The sequence below is a fragment of the Opisthocomus hoazin genome, chromosome 7 (genome assembly GCF_030867145.1).
Source record: "Opisthocomus hoazin isolate bOpiHoa1 chromosome 7, bOpiHoa1.hap1, whole genome shotgun sequence".
Lineage (NCBI taxonomy): Eukaryota > Metazoa > Chordata > Aves > Opisthocomiformes > Opisthocomidae > Opisthocomus > Opisthocomus hoazin.
In genome coordinates this window covers 66,274,844-66,297,625 of record NC_134420.1, presented here as the reverse complement: position 1 = coordinate 66,297,625, position 22,782 = coordinate 66,274,844, and the positions used below count along the sequence as shown (strand labels likewise).

General features: G+C 46.2%; 1 protein-coding gene and 1 long non-coding RNA gene across 4 annotated transcripts in view; one reads left to right on the top strand and one right to left on the bottom strand.

Annotated features, from left to right (window-relative positions):
* HIF1A (hypoxia inducible factor 1 subunit alpha) overlaps nt 1-11,822 on the bottom strand; it is a 35,042-nt gene extending 23,220 nt beyond the window's left edge. For 2 of the 3 annotated variants that reach the window (XR_012764584.1, XM_075426813.1), the window contains exon 1: nt 11,595-11,822. Coding sequence is in view for 2 of the 3 variants with exons in the window: in XM_075426813.1 (XP_075282928.1) it covers nt 11,595-11,629 (35 nt within the window). In the remaining variant the exon portion in view is untranslated. Of the gene's footprint in view, nt 1-6,265; nt 6,382-11,594 lie in introns of those variants that run through there. The other variant, XM_075426815.1, reaches the window with a different exon arrangement.
* Nucleotides 1-22,782, top strand: part of LOC142362005 (uncharacterized) — a 35,816-nt gene that overhangs the window by 1,575 nt on the left and 11,459 nt on the right. Inside the window, exon 2 of the long non-coding RNA XR_012764585.1 lies at nt 5,161-5,210. This is a non-coding gene — a long non-coding RNA (uncharacterized LOC142362005). The remainder of the gene's footprint in view (nt 1-5,160; nt 5,211-22,782) is intronic.

The window sequence follows — 22,782 nt, the reverse complement described above, 5'->3', positions numbered from 1 at the left end:
GTATGATGTTTCCTGCACAATTTCAGTGCCAGACATTCATTTCCATTTTGTACTTCTGCCATCAGAATACAGAAGTGGAGCGCAATCCAAAGCAGGCTATGCACCGCAGCTCACAGAAAGCAGTGTTTCACTGACAGTTTTAAACCCAGTACTGGGCACATTTTATATGTGAGAGATGTTCACATGCAATAGCTGAATAAACATCCGAGTTCCAAAAGACAAACGAGTTAGAGACCCAAAGCAAAAAGGTGTCTCACCACCAGGATTCACTGCAGCTAAACGCTGAGCTTGGCTGAAGGATATTACCCAGGCTCCCAATCACTGTCTCAAATCAAAAAGGCTTTAAAATACAGCAAGGTGAATATAAACAAAGTTTGACAGCAGGCTTTCGCAGCAAGAATTGGCCCAGCAGCCTTCAGAACAAAGCACGCCAGCAGCAGTCCCATGTGCCCCAGTTCCAGATGTTAACACGGCCTCTACATTCAAATGCACAATTCCTGTCATACGGACCATTTGGGTCACAGCGTCTCTCTAACGATACACTGTTCCTCATACCACGCCAAAGACCCCTCTGCCCACGACTGCGTATTTCTACAAGTGATTCTTTAATCTTCTAAATACAGCCCACAGTTTTCATCTCCTGAAGTGTAAAACCAATACTGGCCACATTTAAACCTGACTTGTTCCTGGCTTATTCACCACCAGTAACAAAGACCAAAAAGAACCCTAGAAAATGCCATCAGTAACTGATAAATTTCTATTAAAAATTACTACCTAGATTAGAAACGGTCAATGGACAGATCTTAAAATATGTAGCATGTCAACTTTGTCTCCTTCTAGTTTCTGAAATCATCACCCAGTGTCAAGAAAGGTTTTACACTGTGTATACAATGTTACATTAACACAGGTAATAAGGGAGCGGGGTTTTCCTGTATGTTGCTTTACTGCTGCTCTATTTTCTAGCCTTTCTCTCCATCTAACTTACTGTTTCTCTAATTAGGTAGATTTTTCTCTATAGCTGTTTTCAGCTCCCATGTAAAATAGGTATTGTGCATGTAGTAGTTAATCCAGGCTCATCTTTCTTGATCCAGGTTTTGAGCACATTCTAAAAAAAGTTATAAGCATCTTCTGATATTAATTCACATTTTTCTCTTTAGAATCGTTTCCTACAATTGAATGGCTTTCTATTTATCATGGTATCTGTTCTTAAACAGTTTCACAGAAGTACACCACATGGAATCAATATAATCCAAATGAATTATGTGCCTCAAATCCGGTAACATCTCATTACTGAACTTTAAATAGTTTTCAGTTCTGACATTAGTTTCCACTATTTGCCAGTACAAGATTTCATACACAGTACTTCCAAGTTAGATACAACCAAGACTGTAACACTAGCACCAAATACCTGGCTTAGAAACGGAGTGACAAAGACCACACCCACTATAACACAGCTTCAATTTTTCTTTATTACAGAAAAAAAAAAAGGACAAGATGCAGCTATTACAAGAGAATAATACATTAACAGTATGTGTCATCATGGTGGTATTGAAACTTAGGAAGTAGATCTGTAAGTGGCCTCCTGTTTATCTTTTAAGGTTGAATTAATTCCTGCAGTTGGTACAAAACTTGGTCATCTTTTCCTGCCTAGCCTAAAACAGCTGCTTCTGCCAGCACAGCTGCATGGGACAGAGATGCAGTTCCTTCCCCCAGTTTGCAGCCAGAACCCAGCAGATACACTGGTGTGACAATACCTATGTTGGGTAACTGGCTGTTGTTTATGGGGACCACCTGAAGAGCTCAACCGTGGGCACGTCCATGCCGACCACTCTCACCTCTCAACAGAGCTCTACTCTATTGACTGTGCTGAATATGCAGTCATTTGATTTTCTCCGCTGTTTGTTAGATCTTTATTTTATCCAGAGCTGCTAGCCACAATACTCACAATACTTACTAAATTATTCTTCCATGGAAAGAAGACCCAGGCAAACCCAGCGTTTACCAGAGAGAATCCAGAATAGTATACCTCAACTTCCCTAAAGACGACTTCATATGAAAAAATGGGTTTATAATGTAAGAGAACACCACTCAAACCCAGTAATTTAAATGTATGGTGAGTTAATAATGCAAGCATTCTTAAAAAAAAAGCAAAACACACCAACACCACAGTCAAAAAACAAAAGCTTATCTTCCACCTGGCATAGACAGAGAATATGCCAATTAGCCCCCTTATCCCCTTAAAAATCACTTTTTAATGTAAGTTGATCAACTTCAACCAGGGGCGACAGAGCTATAATGTCAACACTATCTAAAGTCCTGAGATGGACCCGCACAAAACATCAAGAAGGACATCGAACTGTTGGAGCGGGTCCACAGGAGGGCTACAAAAATGATGCGAGGGCTGGAGCACCTCTCCTATGAGGACAGGCTGAGAGAGTTGGGCTTGTTCAGCCTGCAGAAGAGAAGGCTGCGGGGAGACCTGATTGCAGCCTTTCAGTACTTAAAGGGGACCTATAGGAAAGATGGGGACAATCTTCTTAGTAGAGACAGCAGTGACAGGACAAGGGGTAATGGTTTTAAACTTAAACAGGGTAGGTTTAGGCTGGATATAAGGAAGAAATTCTTTACAATGAGGGTGGTGAAACACTGGAACGGGTTGCCCAGAGAGGTAGCGGAGGCCCCATCCCTGGAAACATTCAAGACCAGGTTGGACGGGGCTCTGAGCAACCTGATCTAGTTAGCGGTGTCCCTGCTCGCTGCGGGGGGGGTTGGACTAGATGACCTCTAGGGGTCCCTTCCAACCCAAAACTTTCTATGATTCTATCACCCAGAGTCGGAGGCAGCCCCGAAAGCCCCATTCCCTCTCGCCTCCCAGCCCAGCAGTTACGTAGTTGTCTGGCCTGCCCAGCAGCAGAGACACAGCAGCACAGACTGTTCATCAAACGATAAAACAGGTTGTGAGCTAAGGGTAGGGACAACCGGGTCTACTACAGTGGGTCTTGTGAGGGAACCCCGATCTTTGCTGTTTAAACACAAGAAAAGCCAGGCAATGTGGTGGGGCCAGAGGACCCAGCTTCATCTCATGTGCTGCCTCACGAGGCTACTCATTTCTGGTATCCAAACAGCTCTCCCAATGGCGGGGGAAAAGACATTTCAAACTGCGTTCTCAAACTGTTCTTGCAAAGTCTCAATTTTCAGTTCCATAGGCACCTTTCCAGGACCTGCAATATATCTGCAAATTCTCCACAAACTTTACTTTTTCCAAATTGGTTAGGCGGGGTGCGCCTTCCTTCTATAGCTGCGTTACAGAAATACTGCAGCCTCAGCTACCAGTTCACGATGAACTCTGGGTTACAGCTTTGCCTCTTCTTGCTTTGACATGATTTTCTTTTTTAGTATTACTGTTTTTGCCATTATGGTCAATTTTATTGACTAGTTCTCCTCATTTTATAGTCTGTGTAGAGACTTCTTGTGAGGAAAATACTAAACAAAACCCCGCACCTGAATCTCACATGTAATCACAAGCATGTGATTTTCTAGAAGAAAGTCTTGCTCATCATGAATTAATGAACATTACAGCCCAGTAATCCAACTCAGGAAAAGAAATCAGAAATTCCTTACATACAGTAAGAAAGATATAAAAGAGATTTAATTGCAGAAACTAGCATAATATCCAAGCAGAGACAACATCTCTGTATGCAAACTATTAAAATTAATTCCTTCATCTATACCTTCTAACACAACAATTTAAACCCTTTTCTTTATATGAGGGTCATTACAGGCATTTAGCATAACTTTACCACCACCAAAAAAACCCTAACTGAAAACCCCCTAATAAATTAAGAGAGCAAGCAGGCAGTTCAGCCTGAAGTAGCTACAGCAGCACAAACTCAGTGAGCACTGAAACCCATCACAGTTTGCAAAATGGCAGTGGGGAGAAGAGACTCCACTGAGCTACACATTAAGTCAAGTCAAAGTCTTACTATCAAGACCATGAAGTTTACATAAACAGCCATTTTACAGACAGGTAAATTATGGCACGTAAGAGCTGGCAGCAGACCCTGAAAACTCCTGAAGCCAGCCCAGGACCGCACTGCCAAGATCATCTGTCACCTGGATTTGGCCTTGAACTGACCTGAAACTCCAACTACCTCCCCACTTAGAAAGTGTGAGTAAGGTAAAAGCTTCCAAAATTAGTATTTCTAATTCAGATTGTGGTGAAGTGATTCTGCTGTGTCTTACTACACAATGTAATGCACTGATATTTTACCTTTGCATAGTAATTTACTGTTTTAAAATAACCATATGGCATACAGTGGTTGTAAGAAAATTTTTTTTTTTTTTCAACTAGGTTATTTGGCTTTTTCCTAGACTACAGCATTTTTTTTTTCTTTTAATTAGTTGCACTCTGCCCTTTAGGATGAAAGATACATGGTAGTTAAACTGCGTTTATTATTACAGAAAAACCACAGCTATTCAAAAGAGATATCTGGACACGGGCTTGACAGAAGTAGCCTCTAAGTGCTCCCCTCCCTTCAGCTCTCCTGCTTTGGCTTCTACCAGGCCCACAAAAAAGACGCAAAACATATCCCCAAGATATCTGTCAAGCTCCCAGTTAACAATACTTTAGCTGTGAACTACTCTGTCTTCAGATAGATGTAGACTCTTTATAAAGTAACTAACTTTAGTCTAAATCATGGCTTTTATGTCATTGCATTCAGGTTTTCCAGCCTGGAGGCTGGACATTTTCCCCTCACTACTTCCATCCAAGTTCTCATCCCTTCACCTCACATTCCTGAACTCCCTTCAGCTAACAGGGTATTTCGTGATCAAAGGTTTTAAGAACTAAAAATAACAAAAGAGAAGAAAGCAATATAAAATTCTGGTTTTTTCTGTATGAACAAGGAACAAAAAGATCCACTAAGCAGTCAAGAAAAATGCTTACAACAATGGCTAGGACAAAAACCCTGCAGCAATGTCAGCTCAACTTCTAGTAGATTCAATAGGGTGCAAGGAAAAAGTCCTGTCTGAAGGACCGAGCACTGAAGACTCCCGTCACCAGCTAAACCACATAGAGCTTCTCATTTCTTTAGCTTAGCTAGCAGAGGCTGCAGCTTTTATATGTGATATGCATTACATCAAGTCTTCTTTTCCTTGTAGCGTATTCCCATCCTTTCCAATCGGTGTGAGCAGGGAGCAAACATACGGAGGTAAGCCTCTAGTAACTCTTCCTAGCGTAACAGTCCATTTACTATTCTCATTTGCAAACAGCATGAAAATAACGTCACAAAAACAGGAGTCCTGGCCTCAAATTCTTTTGCTTCTCAAAATGCAAGAATTCTCATAAAGTAACACCAATCTGGTTTTGGTTTAGGATTGACAGTGACATGACCCATTCTGGCAAACCAAATGGGTCATCTTTTGCAGGTAACACTTCAAGGATTATTACAAATTGAGTTGAAAAGGTTATTAAATAAAGTTCCTTGGTAAAATCTTCCACTGTTGTAAATATAATAGCACAGTTCAGTGCTGCTGATTCATCTTCCTCAATCCTTCACTTGAATTTCAGGCTCTATTTTAATGTAGCGAGTTACAAGATCTGCTGTAACATTTTTCCTCAAAACGCTTAACAAGCATTCATTCACATCACACCAAATGAACAGAAGCTGCACAGTGTCCCTCCTAACACACACAAAGTTTATTATGTATTGGGTATTTTTAAGGAACTGCTAATGGATCTTCTTGAAGCACCAGTTCTTCAGTGCCAGTAGAGCCATTTCAAACACCTTGGTGCTAAAATATCTCAGCGTTTTAAAAGGCTACTTTTTTTGTACAAGTCCCACTATTATCAGGCTTCAACAGAAAGAAATGACAGATTATGCATACGATGAAACTCCTCTTTATCAACGCATTTACTCCGAGATCTTGGACCAAACCCCCAGGCTGGTACGAACAGGCATAGCTTCAATGAACCTGTGCTAATTTACATCAACTGAGGCTATGGCTCCACATCAAAGAACCCTAAAGCATTCGTCACCTACATAAACTGTATTTAAAAAATTACATATGCTGGCATGTATTCACTTGATTTCATGTTCATGTTTCTAATAATTTCAGAACTGAATTTTCATAGAGACTTTTATTCTAAGCGAAATAGCAGAGATCTCTGTAGAGAAAAGCTTTAACATGCTTCATATCCAATGGTAATTTGGAAACCTGTATCTTCCCTGAATTTTCAATCATTAGTTAAATTAAAAAGGCTCACCTTCTCTCCTGGGCCATTTTTGTAGCTCCCAATGTCATAAAACCCTTAAGTGTCTTCCATTTCTGAGCAGTTCTCAGTGGAAAACTCAGATTCTCCTGCATGCTCTTCTGCCTGTTCTAATACAAAGGAGGTTTCTCAAGAGAGGCTCAAAATGCTCAAACTTTCTCAAACTCAAAAGAGAAAGGGCTGTTATAACATGAAGAGATGATTAAGGTCCAAGTGCTTTCCTTGCATTACCTAGGTGGTTTTTCTGAGGCATGTAAACACCTGCCTATGTAACTGTGTATGTGAAGATAAAAGCAGCATTTGAGCTGGTGACTTGTAATCTGGAACATTCCTTCCTTTTGGACATCAGCTTGCTAGAAACGGGTTACTGCATCTTCTTGCTAAGGTTCTTTAGAGATTTGTTTTTGTTTTGAAGCTGTTTGTTTTTTAAAAGAACACATATTGTAATCAGATTGGTATTTGCATCTCCTTGAAAGAGCAGTATCATCAGGAAAATCTAGATGCTCTCATATACCACCACTGCACTTCCCCCCCAGGTTTACTTAACGACGTATACTCTACAATCATATAAGAATTATTTTGTTGGCATATCGCCAACACCAAGCTCTTCAAGAATAAATTGAGATAATACTGCCACAGTCTCTTCTGCAGTGCAAAAAAAAAAAAAGAATATTCAAAAATTAGTGGCTTCTGTCATTCAATGTCCCTTTCAATACCAAAAATCTCACACAAGCCTACTTGAAATCCAGCGTTCTAACATACATTCATGCAATACTACTACTGAACAACACAAACACACTCAGGATTCCATTGTGTTAAGCAGGCTCGGCAAGAGCCTTCAAGGCTTTCAGATCAGAAGCACACCAAAGTGAACACGCGCACTCTGAAGAACCTCAGAAGGGTTTGGGCTTACACTGCAGCACTGCTGACATTTGCTAGTGTTAATAATATGTTAATAGTATTTATTGGCTTTTTCCCCCCACCACTTCACCATCAGCAATCAGAGTCCTGGCAACAGCCTTATGAACTCCATGCTTTATAGTTCAAGGACAGGGATGCACAAAGATCTGTGGTTGCTTTCACAATATGCAGAGGGGGAAGCAAGGACCTGTGAGTAAAGGCACTGCTGACTGAAGTCCTACACTTGATAGCAGTATGGTCTTCTCTGGCCCCTCTTCTGGTGGCAGCAGAAACACAGCATGCAACTGTGCTTCTCAGCTTCTGGAGGCTTACAAAGGACATATTTTTGGCATGATCTTAGCCTAACCTAAATGAGCCCTTGATGGACATTTCTGAGAAGAGAGAAACCAACCAGAAAACAGGGATGGCGATTAAATGAGGGAATAAGATGGATTATCCACTTACACATCTACCTTTAAACCAATAGTTGACTTAACTGACAGACTTAAGTTGCTGATAACAGTATGCAGCCACATTTGTTCCCCTCCTCCCAAAAATGGTCCAGGACGTGCCTTCAAAGACACCAGATAGGAAAAGTATTTATACAGGAGGCAGAGTTGCTAAAAAAGCTTGAAAGTACTTGAAATAAAAACCTCTTGCCATCCTATCACCCTGTTACAGACCACCAGACAATCTGGACCATCTGATCACATCTACACTACACCTCTCCGCTAAGTGCAGACTGGTTGTTGGTACTTCAGGCATGCCAACCAAGAGACCCTGACTGCAGACACTATGTTTTAAAAAAGGGCAAAGCAAGTCTGACTGTAAACAAAACCTAGAAAACCCTCCTGCTGCTTCCATCAACATACTGCCAAATACTCAGACCTTCACTGATAAAAAGCTGAAGCACCAACAGTGCAAAATTATGGATTTGCCTACCTACAGTAGGCAAATCCTCCACAGCTATTCTTCCCTGATTTCCAGTGCCTCAACAACAAGGAGGAAGGGCAGTAGCACTACACTGTTGCCTTAATCTTCAGTGGGCACTAGGAATTAATCTCTGATCACTTTTACTGAAAGAATTCAAAACTGTTACATGTTTGAGGAAATGGCAAAGAACAGACAACACAGGCACTACCACCAGGTAAGCCCTATGGCAAGGCAAACAATCCAGAAAAACACAGAAATGAGTAAAAACATCATTCTGCAAGCCAGAAAACACTCTGCCCTCCCCATACCCAGGGGGAGACTCTACAGGAGATTCACTGAAAGATTTCTCCTCTTCTTACAACACAGAGAGGTACAGTTAGAGTATATACAAAAGGTTTTTGTATTCACTTTTCAACTCCAGTAACGGTGGCTCAGTTCCACCAGAGTTGAAAGAAACTGACAGACAAAAAGCAATGGCATGTACAATCCTAAAGACCTCACACAGGTTTAAGAAAAACCAGCAGTAGCCACTGCCCCTCAGAGCCAGCGGCACAGAAATCGGCCCTCTCAAACAGATTTTGGAGCTGGACCTCAGTGGCAGAGATCCAGCAGCAAAACCCTGGTCTTTCAAATCATCCACTTCAACATTACATGTTAAGTCTCAAGTCCCATCTCTGAGAAACTGAAAAGCTGAAGTTTTTTCTGCAAGGCACTCAAGTCAGGATGTTAAATTCCAATGGTTTATACCATCTTAAGACTCAGGCTGAGCACTCAAGAAACAACTTTTTCAAATCCTTCCGCTTCTCTTTTTTATTTAGCACCCATAATATTAAAGAAATAGATATTTTATGGTACAAGTATGGACTTAAAACAATCCGAGATTCATTTTTCTAGTGTATCTACCAGCTGCAAGCCACTACTAAAGTAACCAGTAACCCTACATGGCTCATTTACTTAAAATGGTGCAAGAATTACTCTGCTAATAGTGAAGTGTCATGCCACAAACCTGGGGAAAAACTTTTTGTAGTATCAGCCAGCTGTGCACTAGAGTTTATTGAAAGAATATTGAGAAAAACAGGCATACTTTTCAAAAAAAGCCTTAAATCTGAATCAAATCAGAGTCAATTTGCAAGCAAAGCTCCCAACAATGCTGTTTTACCCACTCCATGCACTAAGATAAACTCACTGCTTGTAGCACATGGGGGAAAACCCCAGAAGCACATGAAAATGATGCAACTACTGAAGAACAGTGAAATCCCAAATAACTCAATACCCAATCATGTTGCTAAAACTTGGGTTCTCGTGGAATGTTGACCCCTGTACATATATGAGAAGCATGGGACTACACCAAAGGATGGATTCAACAAGCCAGTAAGTGAATCCACACTTCCAGTTGCTATCATGAGTGAATTTCACTTATGTAAGACTGAGACACACACTTCGTCAAATTCCGTAATTTCTGCAACTCACAGCATGTAATTTAGCCAACAGCGAGCTTCATTTTAACTATCAAGAGCTAAACACTACCCAAATACAAGCACAGGGAGGAACAAGGAATAAAAGGATCTTAACACAAGCCAAAATTGAGGTGCACTATATATAAAATCAGTCAAAGTTTTATCATCGAAGAACAGGACTGGAAGGTCTTCTCACTTAAAGGTATTCTGAACATGACACCATCAAACCCTTCTAAAACAACCCAGGTTCTTGAGAAATGCTTGAGATTTTCACGAAGTTCTCTGGTGAGCTTATATCCTTCCTTTTTTTGCTTAGCAATCTTTGCTCAACTGCACATTCACAGCCCCCAGGATGAATGTACCACAGACACAGCTTGATGTTTTTGATTAAAACGTACCCTACAACAGAATTAATCTGGATATTCCTTACTGTTTTACAAGAAACACTCCCAACTTTGAACTTGGTCTACAGGAAACAGAAAACAGCAAATTCTCTTTCTTAAGCCTGGCCTTTAGGAAGGAAGTATAAGCTTTGCATACTTATTCTTACATTCTGAAGAAAGCAGATTACATCCAGGATAAGGAAATTGCAAAAAAAGTACTCAAGTGGGACAGAATGGTAAGTAAAAAATAACACATGCTCAAGGGCAAAAAAACCAAACCCAAACCACCTAACCAGCAACAGAGAACAACTCAAGTCTCTAAATCCCTTTCTGGACCTGCCACTAAATTAGGACAGCAGAGCAAAGCACAGAATAATCTGTGCTTTCTGCTGCAACATTTTCTCCCAGGCTTCTCAATAGCCATTAGCTTTGAGTAGAAAAAACAAAGGTTACAGAACCAGTGCCATTCCCAGGTGCTCCACTGTAGGGATTTCATTAGATCAAAAGCTGCTTCTCCTCCACTCCCTACCCCCTGCACCGCCGTAACAAGTCCAAATCGCCACCGAGATGATACTGTCCTGGAGGTGAAGCGCTCCCAGCTCGGCACAAAGCTCACCATCCATTTTACAAGCCAGCCACTCTCCAACACAACTTCCACGCTTTAATACTTCCTACATTTAACCCATTCAGATGACCCTTTCATACAAGGGCAGAGAAAACCCATCTTAAAAAAAAAAAACACCAAAGAAAGAGGGTATCGATATCAACGCAAACAAACGGCGTCTTCTGCAGATGGCGATGACGGCAATTAATCCCTCCACAAAGCGCGGAGCACAGATCTGGTCACCCAAATACTCCAACTCCCCAACTTCACCGCCGAACAAAGGCTTTTACGGCTTTTATTTCCCCCTCCTAATTTGAGCCAGCAACCCTCGGTGAATTATTCATACTCCTCAACTCACGTTGTCCAGCCGCCGTCCTCCCCCCCATTAAAAAAAAAAAAAAACAAACAAAAAAACCCCCAAAAATTAACAATAAAAAACCCCACTTTTTTTGTTTTAAGCTCAATATTCCCAGATTCCGAACCGGCCCCTTTCTGCACAAACCCAGCCCACCCCGGGCTCGGCTCGCTTCCCCCCCGCCCGCAGGCGGCCCCCGGGCCGCTCCCCGGCCCCGCTGCGGCTCGGACGGAGCCAGGCGCTGCCCCCCGCTCCCCTCACGGCCCCGCCGCCCGCCCCGGCCGCCTCGCTCGGGACCCGCAGGCCGCCCGGGCGCGACGGCTGCGGGCGCGGGGCCCACGGCCGCCCCGCGGGGAAAACGCGCCAGGCGCTCCCTCCCAGCGCCGCAGCGGGCCCGGCCGGCGGGACAGCTCCCGCCGCGCCACACCGAGCCCCCCCGTCCCCCCCCGGCTGCGGGGCCCCGGCCCGCTCCCCCCGCCGACAAAATGGCGACGTGGACGGCGAGGAGGAGGAGGAGGAGGAATGAAAGAGCGAAGCGCTGCGCGCGCTGGGGGAGCGCGGGGAGGGAACGGAGGACGGGGAGGGGGCCGCGGTAACAAAGCGGGGGGCGGCGGGGTGCCCGGGGACGGCGCCGGCAGCCCGGGGCGGGGGGGGAGAAGCGGCAGCCGGGCCGGGCGGCTGCCGGCGGTACCTCTTCTTGTCGGTGACGCCGCCGGGGCTCTCCATGGCGGCGGGTTGGCTTCTCCTCCGGCCGGCTCCCTGGCTGCGAGGCGGGCGGTTCCAATGGCCGCCGCGGGGGCGCGGGCAGATGGCGGCGCGGCCGGGGAAAGGGGCCGGGTCTGGGGCCGCGCGGGCTCAGAGCATCGGGGCAGGCTGCGGGGAGGTGCGGGCGGCGAAGGGCGCAGCGGCGGCGGTGGGCGGCGCGGGGCTGGGCCGGGCCGGGCTGGGCGCGGAGCAGGAGGAGGAGGCGGGGGCGGCGCGGGCCCCGCGCTGCGCCAGTGAGGAGCGGCGGGGCGGCCCGGCCCCTCGGCCGGCGGGGTCAGCTGAGCTCCCAGCTGGGAGGGGGGGGGGGCCGGCGCCTCACGTGTGGCGCTGGGGGCGGGGCTTCCGCCGCCCCGCCCCGCCGGGACCCGCGGCCGCAGCGGGGGGGATCACGCGGGCCGGGGTACCCCGGCTCGCCCGCCGGCACAGCTGCACGTTTATGGGCGTGTCGCGTGCTTTTATCATTTATACTTTTTTTTTTTGTATTTCATTTTATTATTTTACCCCGCCGGCCGAGCACCGGTTGAGGCTCGCTGAACGCGGGAGGCGCTAGGACCAGCGCGGCCCCGCCTCGGCGTTGCCCCGCGTTGCCCCTTCGCCGCCGCGGCCGCTGGGGGGCGCCCTAGAGCGGTCCCGCTCCCCTCAGGGCGCGGGCGGGGTCGGCGGGGCCGGGCAGGGCCCCACGTCCCCGACCCCACTCGGAGATGGTACCTTTAGCAAAAGCGGCCTCGGCAGCCGTGAGTACCGTCCTGGCGCTGCTGGGTGCGGATGGGATGCTGTGAGGAACACCGGTGGGGCAGAGGGCTGTCCCCTCAGCACTGCGCCTTCCTAACGCCGCCGCGGTGGGCTCCCGACTGCCAGGTGATGAGCAGTCGGTTTTGCATACAGTTGTGGGCTTTTTGTGTGTTTCTGGTGTGGTTTTTTTTAATTTCTTTTGAAGAAAAAGCAGTGACCGTGACATTTAATAGAAATCACAAGGAGTTTCTGTGTGGAATTAATTGCTTCTGCCCACAGCAGTCAGATATGCAGAGGAGGCACAGGTGCTATAGACTCCTTTTATTCCTTTAAGGTCTCTCGTCCAAACGCTGACAAAGCCCAGCTTCACTTGGCTTATGCAGCGTGACAACGCAATAGCCCGTGGCAGTGTGGCGGTGGACTACTGATATTTCTGTTGTTCTGTGCTCACTGGAGCCTCGAGAAGAGAAATAATCAAGGCAAGGCTCAAACTCGAGTCTCTTGCAGAAGTAACACCAAGCCCCACACAAGAGCTCATGGACAGCTTCATAGAATCACAGAAAGTTTTGGGTTGGAAGGGACCCCTAGAGGTCATCTACTCCAACCCCCCCCCAGCGAGCAGGGACACCACTAACTAGATCAGGTTGCTCAGAGCCTGGTTTCCAGGGATGGGGCCTCCACTACCTCTCTGGGCAACCCGTTCCAGTGTTTCACCACCCTCATTGTAAAGAATTTCTTCCTTATATCCGGCCTAAACCTACCCTGTTTTAGTTTAAAACCATTACCCCTCGTCCTGTCACTGCTGTCTCTACTAAGAAGATTGTCCCCATCTTTCCTGTAGGTCCCGTTTAAGTACTGAAAGGCTGCAATCAGGTCTCCCCGCAGCCTTCTCTTCTGCAGGCTGAACAAGCCCAACTCTCTCAGCCTGTCCTCATAGCAGAGGTGCTCCAGCCCTCGGATCATTTTTGTAGCCCTCCTTTGGACCCGCTCCAACAGTTCCACGTCCTTCTTGTGCTGAGGGCTCCAGAGCTGAACGCAGTACTCCAGGTGAGGTCTCACCAGAGCAGAGTAGAGGGGCAGAATCACCTCTCTCGACCTGCTGGCCACGCTTCTCTTGATGCAGCCCAGGACACAGTTGGCCCTCTGTCCTGGGCCAACTTTGTCTTTCAAAATTTAACCACAGGGACAAATTCACTCATGCATGGCAACCGTGCGCTATTTTAACACAGTCACAGAGTCACCACCACAGCCCCTGAGAAATTTCCCTGGTGAAATGGGGGGGATCTCCTGACAGGTGCAAAAATGACATGCCAGGCTCAGTGCCACCTTCCCCATCGGAGACCCTGCCATGAGGAACGCATCTGGGGAGTTGTGGCAGTGGAGTGGTGCTACCAGAAGTACTTCCCACGTCTCAAAGGAGGCTAGTGCAACTCTGAGTCGCCGTTGCAGCTCCTCTAATCTGAGCGTGAGGATGAAGTGGTTCCTGGTGAGCCGGCCACATGCAGAAGTGAAAGCCTCTTTTGCACCTGGACTGCAGTCTTGATGCTCACACTCCCCTCAAAGACCAAGTAGCACTGATGTGGTCCAGATTGGGGACTGCCTAGCTGGAATGCTACAGAACCTGGTTTATCCTACTCAGTAGGTCCTTATTTTCAATCCTACAGCTGTCACTCCTTTGAACGACAATTTTGGTGCTCATAAGCATTGACATCTTAGGATCTACTTGTGCACATTTAATACCATTATCCAAAGTCACATACCATGCAATAAATCAAAACAGTTCCTCATTGAGAGTTCTCTTGCTAGGTTCTGATCATTTTAAACCATTCAGGCACAAAGGCTCGAGATGTGTTAGCAACCCCTCAGTAGAAGACACTGTAGAAAAATCTCAGTATACGAATTACTAACACTGCTCACGTTAATTGTTCAAAGATGTCAGACTTCCCAGCGAGAACTGACTGAGGAGCTGTGAGTAAGTGTTGTGGTCTCCTTACTAGACGCATTTCTCTCATGCCAAACATGCTTACCCTAAGCTCATAATAAAGAATACTGCATCAAAAACCAGCTGCGTTTCAGGAGGATGTTGGTGGAAACTTGTTCTGCAGTTAAACATTTCATACTACAGCGGCTCTAGAGAGATGTTCAGCAAATGCTCTTCCCCCCCACATTCTCCTCCTTATTAAACTTCTGTGTCACTCCACCAGAACTCTGCATATACATTTTCACTTTGCCAGTGGCTGATAACAGAAACTTATTACACTATAAAATGTCTTAGTCACTTTTCTTGACCTTTATTGCTGTGCTAAGTTCATACTCCAACTTACGTTAACAGAACTTCCTGAATAAAAGAATGTTTGTATATGACTAATTAGGGCAAATGCACAAGCTGATGAGTCAGCAAGCAGCCTGCTGAGGACAGTGGCAGGGATTCAGCAGCAGAACAAATCAACATGAAGATGGGAGATATGCTCCTGTCTGTGGCTGCAGATCTGTCTGCCGATGGGTCAGATCTCACTGCGGTGGGGTCTGTACACCTTAACTCTCAGGACCCAAACGCATCCTTTGCAATATTCATTGACAGAACTTCTGCTGACTTCAGTGGGAAGATCAGGGGCTTAATTTTCTCAGACATCTTCCATCTCAAGAACATTTACCATTTCTCAGCATGGACTTACCAGGTGGGGGGTGTTGAAGAGAAGTAAGGACTTCCTCCATTTATCTTGCTTGAGCTGGCAGCTCCCATCACATGGGATGTCACTGTAACACACCCCCCCCCCCCCGGCCCCACAGCACTGCACTGGCTTTCCTGGCCTTTCACTTCGTAGTACAGCCCCTTGCATTTATGGAATTAATATTCATTGATTCAGTAAGTAGGCACATGGTAGTCTATGGATATGGGACTGGAAAACCTCCTTTCCCCACAGCACCCCTCTGCAAGCATTTACTGGAAAGAGAAGTGCAACGAGGTCTCTGAGGCTGTGCAGACCCGTGGCTCTGCTCCACAGGCTGCCGATGAACTAACGCTCGTTACTACAACCTACTGTGCTTAACAGAGCAAGAACCTGAGAGCTCTGGTGGTCAACTCATTTCACAATGGAAGAGTGAATTGAAATTTGAATCAAATTCAAACCAAACCATTGGTAGCGAAAGCCTAATGCTGCTGTTTCTCAAATACGAAGTATTGTCTGAAACAAGAGTACGTGACAGGAGACACAATCTCTCTTTGGCAACTCTTATTTCCACTGGTCTTGTCTAACCTTATTGCTTCTCCTCTCCATCTTGTGCCAGGATCTTATTTATTTTTCTTGTCACATTTGCACAATCCACATTTTTTAAACTGACCACCTCTTACAGCCTGCTTGACTCAGTGCACATTCAGGCATTTGGAAATACTCTCTTGACTATGATTTCTGCACAGAGACGTACACCAATGTGGGTAAGATATTCTGCAGTATAATAAAAGCACTATGTCCAATTCAGTGTAATTAGAGTTGGGGGAAGGATTTTCTACCCACGAAAGGAATTTGCCAGATGAAAGCATAAGGCAAGCAGGCGCTCAGCAGGCTACGCCGTACAGTTTCACCAGTCGGCTGCACTCTGCCAACCCCGGGCCATTCCAGAGCAGATATTGCCAATTGTGCAGTGGTTTTCCTGATGTGGACAAAAAGCAGGATGGAATTTTAAAATTGTCCTTACAGAAAAGATGGGTTTGTGGTCAAAGCCCTGAACGAAGACTCGGGGAGCTGAGGTTCGGTTCCAGACTTCCTGTGGGATATCACACAAATCACTTAGAGGATTTCTGATTTCCGTGCCGCAATCCTTTGCCTCCGTGCCAAGTGGGGGACCTCACTGCATGCCAGGCGTGGAGTCGGTCTCCCCATGCAGCACACCAGGAGACCTGGGACCAGCACAGGAGACGCAGAAAGCAGCTGAGGAGGGAGCAACTGAGGTAACAACAATGGGAACAGTGGAAAAAGGAGTGCTGCTTGGACCCACGACCTTGCCGAGGCCAGGCCCAGGTTTTGGCCTTCAAGACATTTCTCCGTGCTCATGATCCTTGGCTGGTAGCTCTGCCCTGCAGCTAGGCACAGTGATGGGACTTGGAAAGAGCAGCCGAAGCCTGGGGGGGATAAAGCACTCTCTTGGAGGTCAGAGATGCTTGTTCAACCTCTGTCTTGTCCAGCTCAGACTGGGGTTTGGTAAGTATGTGGGCGAATCCTCGCTTCTTCTCTTCTCTGGCACCTGTTTCACTTTAGCCCCGAAACTGCTGTGTACGGAAAGGCGCTGGGGACATGGGGGCCCTGGGTTTAAATCCTTGCTCCAAATCAGGCAAGAGAGAGATTTGGGCACAAATTTGCTCCACTCAGCATTTGGAGGGTGCAGGCGTGCCTAAACAGCGGGTTTGGTGCTCCTCAGCTCGGTCCCAAGTACACTTGAGCATACCTAGCACTGTTTTCATGGCCATCAGTCTGACCGTGTCAGACAGAGGCGCAAACACTTCCTCTTCTGTCCCTTGCCTCTGCTCACACACTCAGAGCACGACATCTCGTGAGGCCTCGGTGACCAGTGCAGCACGGTCTGTCGTCACACTGGTAAGCAGGCCACCGGCGGGTTTTGCTTGTGACCAGCAAAGTGTTCTTAACCTACATCTCCGGAGCCAGCAAGACACTCCCAATATGCCAATCAGCCTGTAACACCTCATACCTACCAGGCTAGTTTTACTTTCTTCTGTGCCCAGCTTCCCTTTTGAAGGTACTATAAACACAAGTGAAATGCTTTGAGGACACGTAAGGGAAACCAGACGAGCAGTCAGCAGATGCGGCGCGAGCTGTGCGACAGCCTTTGCATAAGTTATAACCTAGAGCGGAGGGAAAATCTGTTTCTCAGGAGGAGACGTGGTTTCAATTTCATGCAGATTTCTGACTCCTATAGCTAGTTATGATCTGCAGAAACGTTCTGAAAGAGGTTTCTTTTTCCTTTTTTTTGCTTCTTTTGGCCCCCCCTACCAAGCCCTTTGTTATTTTACAGCCTGGACTGCAAGTTTCTCACACAGAGCAAGAAAGATTCTGAAATAAATAGAAAGATGAAATCAAATGGGCTTCACTTGTAATTAAAATGTAAAGGAGACCAGGCTATTTTACCTGATCCAAGACTGAGAACTGTTCCAAATGCTGGGGTTTTTTCCTGTTTTGACTTTAAAACACCCTTTCTTTCCAATGATACAGTTTCTTAAGTGTTTCTACTTGACATTTCCCCAACTTGGATCTGGCTAAAACACAAAGGGCTTGAGGTTTAATTTGTTTGTTTGTTTGTTTTCCCGCAACACATTAGAAAATGCACTGCAAGCTTTAATGACTATGTCTGTTTTAACATGCCTTTTGGAGGACTGTAGGCATTTATGGGGGAATGAGGTAATTAATATATTACTTAGGCATGCAAAGACAAGTTGGAAGCAGCTGTCTTTCTTCTCTTGATATGGCAACACAATCATTAAAACAATGACTTCTTGTATCTCTTTTTCTCTCTCTGTGTTCACAGACCACTCAAGTTGCTTGTTTAAGTCAAAGCTTTAAGAGCTCACCATATTTTCAGGACCAGTAATTTCTCTCTCAAACACACTGTTCTCTCTTACTTATTTGAACTAGCAAAATGAAAATCAATATCGCAATCACTTTAAGGAAATGTTGGTATTCAAGTAAGCTCAGAAGGTCCCCTGTTCTAATTTCAGCCTCTAAAAAAATGACTTTTATAGTGGATCGATTTCTCTTCCAGACTCATTTTTTCCACCTATTAGTCTAGAACCACGGCCTTCACAGGTGCAGGGAGGAGATGTGACTTCAGCTGATCCATCCAGCTGTGAGAGGTGCCAGGTACCCCAGAGTCCGGAATCCACAAGTGGATGACGGAAGGATCAGGTCACACTGCTTCCTGCCTTGCACAAAGCCAGGTGGGTAGGTGAGGGGGGATGCCTAAACCAGTGTTTCTAAACTGCAAGGTCAAGGAACCGATCATTGCTCTAGGCAGAAACAAGCACTCTGCCAGCTTGATAACAACAGAGCTGAGACACAGATTACAGTTCCTTTAATTTTCTTCCAGTTAATTAAATGATCAATTGCTGTATTGGCTTTCAGCCATGGCAATGCCAGCTGAAATGAGCTCTCCAGTTTATGACAGGCTAATCAATAGGCATAATTTACAGCACTGCTACGGGTTTTTATTTTAAAGTCAAACGTCAAAATGCAGAAGCAAAACACTGCTGTTATTCACAGCAAATTCTCCTGCCCCCAAAAAATCCCAATGAAGTGAAGAATGGCACAAATAGTTACAGCCTTAGCTTGGGTTGTGTTTTCACTTCTCTGCTTACTATAGACTTCCTGCATGACCACAGACTTGGGTCCAGATATGCAAAGATATTCAGGCAACTGAGATAAAAATCAGTTGGACTTAGATACATAAATAGTTTGTGGATCTGGTCCTTTGAAAGGGAGACTGAGTTCTCCACTTACGAATGGAATAACAGGTACTTTCCAGCAGAACTGCAACAACTCCTGTCACGGAAGACAAAGGCCAAGTAAGAGCTGAGGAAAGGCAGTGACTGAACAGTTCCGGGTTGTTTGACCACAAAGCAGCATCCGAGCACTCTGCCCAGTGTCTTCTCCTTAGTACTACCAGCCTCAGTCAGCAGTAACAGAGACTGATGTCCCCTCTGAGCGCTTTCCAGCTGTCTCTTGGTTCAAACTCTTTGTTCCTGAGCACTTTAGCTGGAGACACTGTGGAGTACAGGAATGGTGAAGCATGGGGCAGTGAAACAAAGACCACCAGTGCTGGGCTGTCAGGGCACTTTGGCAGGTGGGAAAATTAGGGAAAGACCACCAGCTGAAGCATAGAATGGGCTGGGGGCATTCCTATATCATTAATAAAGAATTCTGCAGTCCTGGCAGGTTATGGTAAGAGCTAATAAGCACAGCATTTCAGAGACCAGGAAGCCCCAGGTTTCGTATGTCTAAAGATGTCAACACAGGGTGGAAGGAGTTTGCCAAGGAACTGAGTAAGCAAAATTCAGAACCATAATGACAAAGTTGGTGCATCAAACCTCTCTTTGCTATCTAAGATCACATGTTAAGCAATGAAACTGTTTATCAATAAGAGGCAACTCATGAGCGTGGGAAACAAAGATCTTGTGGGATCTGGATCTAGATAAGAATGACCATAGGCCTCACCATTTTCAGAATCAAATGAAAATTTGTTTATGCTGCCAGCTTTTGCTCAGTGCAACTCTTTCATACCTATAGGTACTCATGCACTCAACAGAGAGAGAGAGACACACAAGCTAATGAAGTTTTCTTTTTCCTATTGTCTTGGAAAGGAGAAAAGAAGTGAGTTCATGGATGCAATTTTCAGTTTTAGACAGTTGGGAAGCCCTCAGTTCATCATGAACAAAACATCTCACCAAAGAACTGGACAGCAAGGTCATAGACCAGTTAAAATTCATCACTATTTCATTGCTGCTGCCTTTATTAAAAAAAAAAAAATGCAACAGGAGTATAGCAATAGCATCTCTGCTACTCATTTATATTACTAGAACTGTTACGCAAAACTGAGAGAAGATAGTACTGCCCACAATCTCCCCCAGGTAAAAACAAGCGTAGGCCTGAGTACAGCAGCTCATGGATTATTGATAGGACTAGCAGCTGAACATTAAACCATCTTCTCCCAAAACAGCAACAAAAGAAATCTAATTGATGGAGTAGAGCACGGTTTCTGGTGAAGGAAGAATCCATTCTGGAGTAACAGGAACACTTTTTCAGGGTTGTAAAGTGATGTAAGCTTGAAAACAAACAAACAAAAATCAACTCATTATATACCAAGATCCACAGGAGACATCATCGAGGTGGACTGGGCCAAGGAATTCACAAGCCGTTGAGTCTCAGAAGCTGCCAGAGGCGTATGTATCACCACAACTGGTTTATTGGGCAGGAACGCGCAGTCTGACATGTCCAGAGCACCGCACCCTCGCCCATCTGCCGAGCATCCCTAAGGCTCAGACAGAAAAAAGCCCTGCAAGTGGTAGAGTTAGGGGGAAAGAAACATCTCGGTGACATCACAGGCTCCTGTACAGCCAGCCTCGCTGACGGAGCAATGCCTCTTACGCTGCGTCTCGGCGTGCTCTCGCTTCCTACGCGCAGGGGAGGGAGCAGAGGGGAACCCATGCGAGGTGACCCTGGAGCCGGTGACCCTGGCCGGATGGCTGCGGCAAAGGCAGGGACAGGCAGGCTGCCCCTGCTGTGTGCCTTCACAGTGGAAAACTGGAAACATAGAAACGTAGCCACAGTAATAAAACCCAACAGAGAACACCCCTTCCTCCCTCAAAATGCAGACATGCAGGCTTGGCTCAATCCACAGGTCAGCTCATTGCCAGTCGATTGACTTCTTCAAGATCACGTAGGCAGCCAGTCAGCTACTCAGGGATACATCCCAAGTTTCCAAATTCACAGATCTGCACGGTAATCACTAATCTTCCTGGCAGGGATTTTTTACAGACAAAAAGTCCCTCACATGTTTTCACCCCATCAAGAAAAGACAAGTAGCTTGCATCATACAACTTTTATTATTTTTCCCTGCAAAGCAAACTTGTCTTTAAAATTGGGCTGAAAACAATTTAAATGAGCTGAAAACTACCCAGCAGCAAAGTTTATTTTGCAAAACATAGTTATCTCATGTCCAGGAGCCCTCATTAATTTGAAAAGTTTCCGCATGACCTCAGAGTTTCTGTAGCATGTGTGAGCATCCTGCAGACTCTGCTGCATATGATGGTAAAGAAATTGCTACTGCAGCCCTGTGGAAAGAGTAATAAAGTTCTGTCTATCATGTCTGAGACAGCACAACCAGTTCATTTTTCAAAATAAATTATGAAACTGCACATCTCAGTGCAAGCACTTAATTGGTGCATACGCATGCTCACCTAAAAAGTGCTGCTAAGCAGAGGTAGCTGCTGGTCACAGGGTTACGGCCTGTGTCAGACACGGGCACGCTTCCTGAGATTGGATGTGGCCAGCTTTGAAGTGCTCGGTGTCAGTGAAATCAGGCCAAGTTCTTGCAGGCTCGTAGGAGGGGTATGAGGAAAATATAATTTCCTGGAGTTAGCTGACACATCTGACCAGAGAAAGTCAATCTCATCGATTAGTATCTCTTCTTCTGTTGGCCCTCTCTAATCTCTCCTGCCTGGGTGACTCCTCCCAAGCTCCTCCTTGCTAAATAGCAATTAAAGCGTAGATACATTAGCACCTCGGTATTACAAACTTGCTGGCAAGCCACATGGTGCTGCCAAGCCTGGCCCTGACGGTGGGACTCTGCCTCATCGCTGGCCGCTTTCCTGTGCCAGGAATATCGATCAGTTACTCTGAAACGACGTCAGAGTTCACATCCCGTTATAACACGATTTTGACATTTGACTGCAGCATCTGCGGGGCGTGCGGTGTTAAACGGGGACGGGTTCAGGTCACCATCTCTCTTCCCTGCTCCCAGGCAGCTCCTGCCCCAGCAACTGCTTGTGTCTTGCTTGACCGGGCCAGAAGTTGTCCTTTCTCCTTTCAGATGACGGGAAGCATTCCTAGTCCCTCCCACGTGTGATGGCATATCGCAGCTCTCTGGTGAGCGCTTGCTACTTATCTCTAGGAATATAGGGACCAGCCATGGAAACCTGCGTCTCCATTTACCTCATTGGGTATGAAGCAGTTTGGAGGGGGGTTTTTGTGAAGCTGAGGCAAAGGGGATTTGATGGGGAACCATCATCTGCAGTGCCTGGGGAGGGAACCAGTTGTGATAACCCCCAGGGAGCAGGGACTCTCTTGCTGCTGAGTTGAGGGGAAGCAGGTGGAAGAGGGGAGGATGGGCAGCAAGACAGCACTGACTGCAGTCCCCCCTGTACACACACAATCTCTGCTCTCCCAAGTCACCTCTGCAACGTTTTGCTGTGGCAGGTCATACGCAGCCATTCCCCCGGTGTGGAATGGGATATTTCTCCAAAGCACGCTGAGCTTGACTCCATTTGCCAGCGCCGCTGAGTGCACGACCTTTCAGGGAAGCCGTTGCCCCTTTGCTGTTACGTTTCTTCTGCATGTCAGTGTGGCCAAGTTCATTTCCCCTGTGGTGAAATGAGGAGATAAAGAGTTATTTTAAAGTCCTGGAGACTTGTGTGAGAGCAGGGTGAGGGCCTCCTCACTTGTTTGCACACCATTTTGATGGAAAAACAAAGAGGTGAGCGTGGGAAGAGGGAGGCTTTCCTGAGGCATCTTGCTGAGCTGTCCTTGGAGGTCCCCGAGGTCTTAAACCACACAGGGACCTGGTAAAAGGAAGGAGGTGGCCAGAGAGCAGAAGGATGG